The sequence below is a fragment of the Phaseolus vulgaris genome, chromosome 9 (assembly GCF_051622355.1).
Source record: "Phaseolus vulgaris cultivar YP4 chromosome 9, ASM5162235v1, whole genome shotgun sequence".
Taxonomy (NCBI): Eukaryota; Viridiplantae; Streptophyta; class Magnoliopsida; order Fabales; family Fabaceae; genus Phaseolus; species Phaseolus vulgaris.
In genome coordinates, this window is record NC_143506.1 from 2,342,829 (window position 1) to 2,344,163 (window position 1,335).

The following is a 1,335-nucleotide window of genomic DNA, read 5'->3' on the forward strand; positions in this document are numbered from 1 at the left end:
ATGACAAACCTGCCCATTCGTAAGGTCTTACAAAATCCTCATGTGACAGGGCGAATAGTGCGCTGGGCAGTGGAACTATCAGAGTTCGATGTGCAGTACGAACCTAGAGGTCCTATCAAAAGCCATGTTTACGTTGACTTTGTGGTAGAGCTCTCCTCAGAAGCCACACACCAAGAAGGAGCAGATTTCAAATGGGTCCTCTCCGTATATGGGTCCTCTAACCAACAGGGGAGTGGGGTTGGTGTCATCTTGGAAGGACCAAACAGGTTTCTGATCGAGCAGGCCCTGCGGTTCGCTTTCAAGGCCAGCAATAACCAGGTGGAGTATGAGGCCCTGATAGCTGGGATGCTACTAGCCAAGGAGATGAGAGCGAAAAGTTTAATGGCGAAGAGTGACTCTCTGCTGGTAACAGGACAAGTGACGGGAGAGTACCTGGCCAAGGACCCCCAAATGGTCGCATACCTATGGTATGTTCAGATTTTGAAGGAGACTTTAGAGGTGTTCGACTTAGTACCTGTCCCTCGAGAACAGAATGCCTGAGCTGACTTGCTAACAAAGCTTTCCAATTCAGGCAAGGGGGCAGACAAAGGACAGTCATCCAGGAGACTCTGAGGACACCTCAAAGTACCATAGATGACGCGGCGGAAGTCCAACAGATAAGCACCTCGGAAGGTGTCAAGAGAAGTCATCGGTCGTTGGCTCAAGAAACCCTGAAAACGCCCAGAATAAGCACATACACGTTGTCAGGGGAGGAGTCAATGCAAGTTTGCCTAGTTGAAGGAGGTGAGACTTGGATGATCCATACCAACGTTATTTGGCTGACGGGATACTCCCGCTAAGGCCCGTAGAGGCCAGAGAAGTCAAAAAGAATTCGAGCAGATACACCCAGATCGACGGGAATTTGTTCAGACATGGTTTCACTCACCCCACCCTGATATGTGTAAGTGGTGAGCAGTTCACGCCCATTATGGCAGAGCTTCACGAAGGAATATGCGGGAGTCACATCGGTGGCCGAGCTCTCTCGTTGAAGGTCGTTCACGCAGGATATTATTGGTTAACCATAAGGGAAGACTGCACGAGGTATCACAACGCTGCAAGTAGTGCCAACAACATGCTGACTAGCACAGGCGCCCCCCGAAGAGCTGAGGTCGATCTATAGCCCATGGTCGTTCCATACCTGGGGGATTGACATTCTGGGGTTGTTCCCTCTAGCAGTTCGACATATGAAGTACCTTGTGGTTTCCATTGAGTACTTCACAGAGTGGATAGAGGCTGAGCTAGTGGCACAAATCACATGCCACAAGGTCCAACACTTTGTGTGGAAAAATATAGTGT

The 1,335-nt window shown here is 49.8% G+C and overlaps 1 protein-coding gene across 1 annotated transcript; it reads left to right on the plus strand.

Annotated features, from left to right (window-relative positions):
• Window positions 1-540, plus strand: LOC150025106 (uncharacterized). Its single transcript, XM_090295079.1, has one exon. The coding sequence runs from the start codon at window positions 1-3 to the stop codon at window positions 538-540; it is 540 nt and encodes a 179-aa protein (XP_090151205.1).
• The last annotated feature ends 795 nt before the right edge of the window (window positions 541-1,335 follow it).

Excerpts from the sequence above, each read along its gene's own strand:
- LOC150025106 (XM_090295079.1), top strand. The coding sequence starts at position 1 with ATGACAAACCTGCCCATTCGTAAGGTCTTACAAAATCCTCATGTGACA.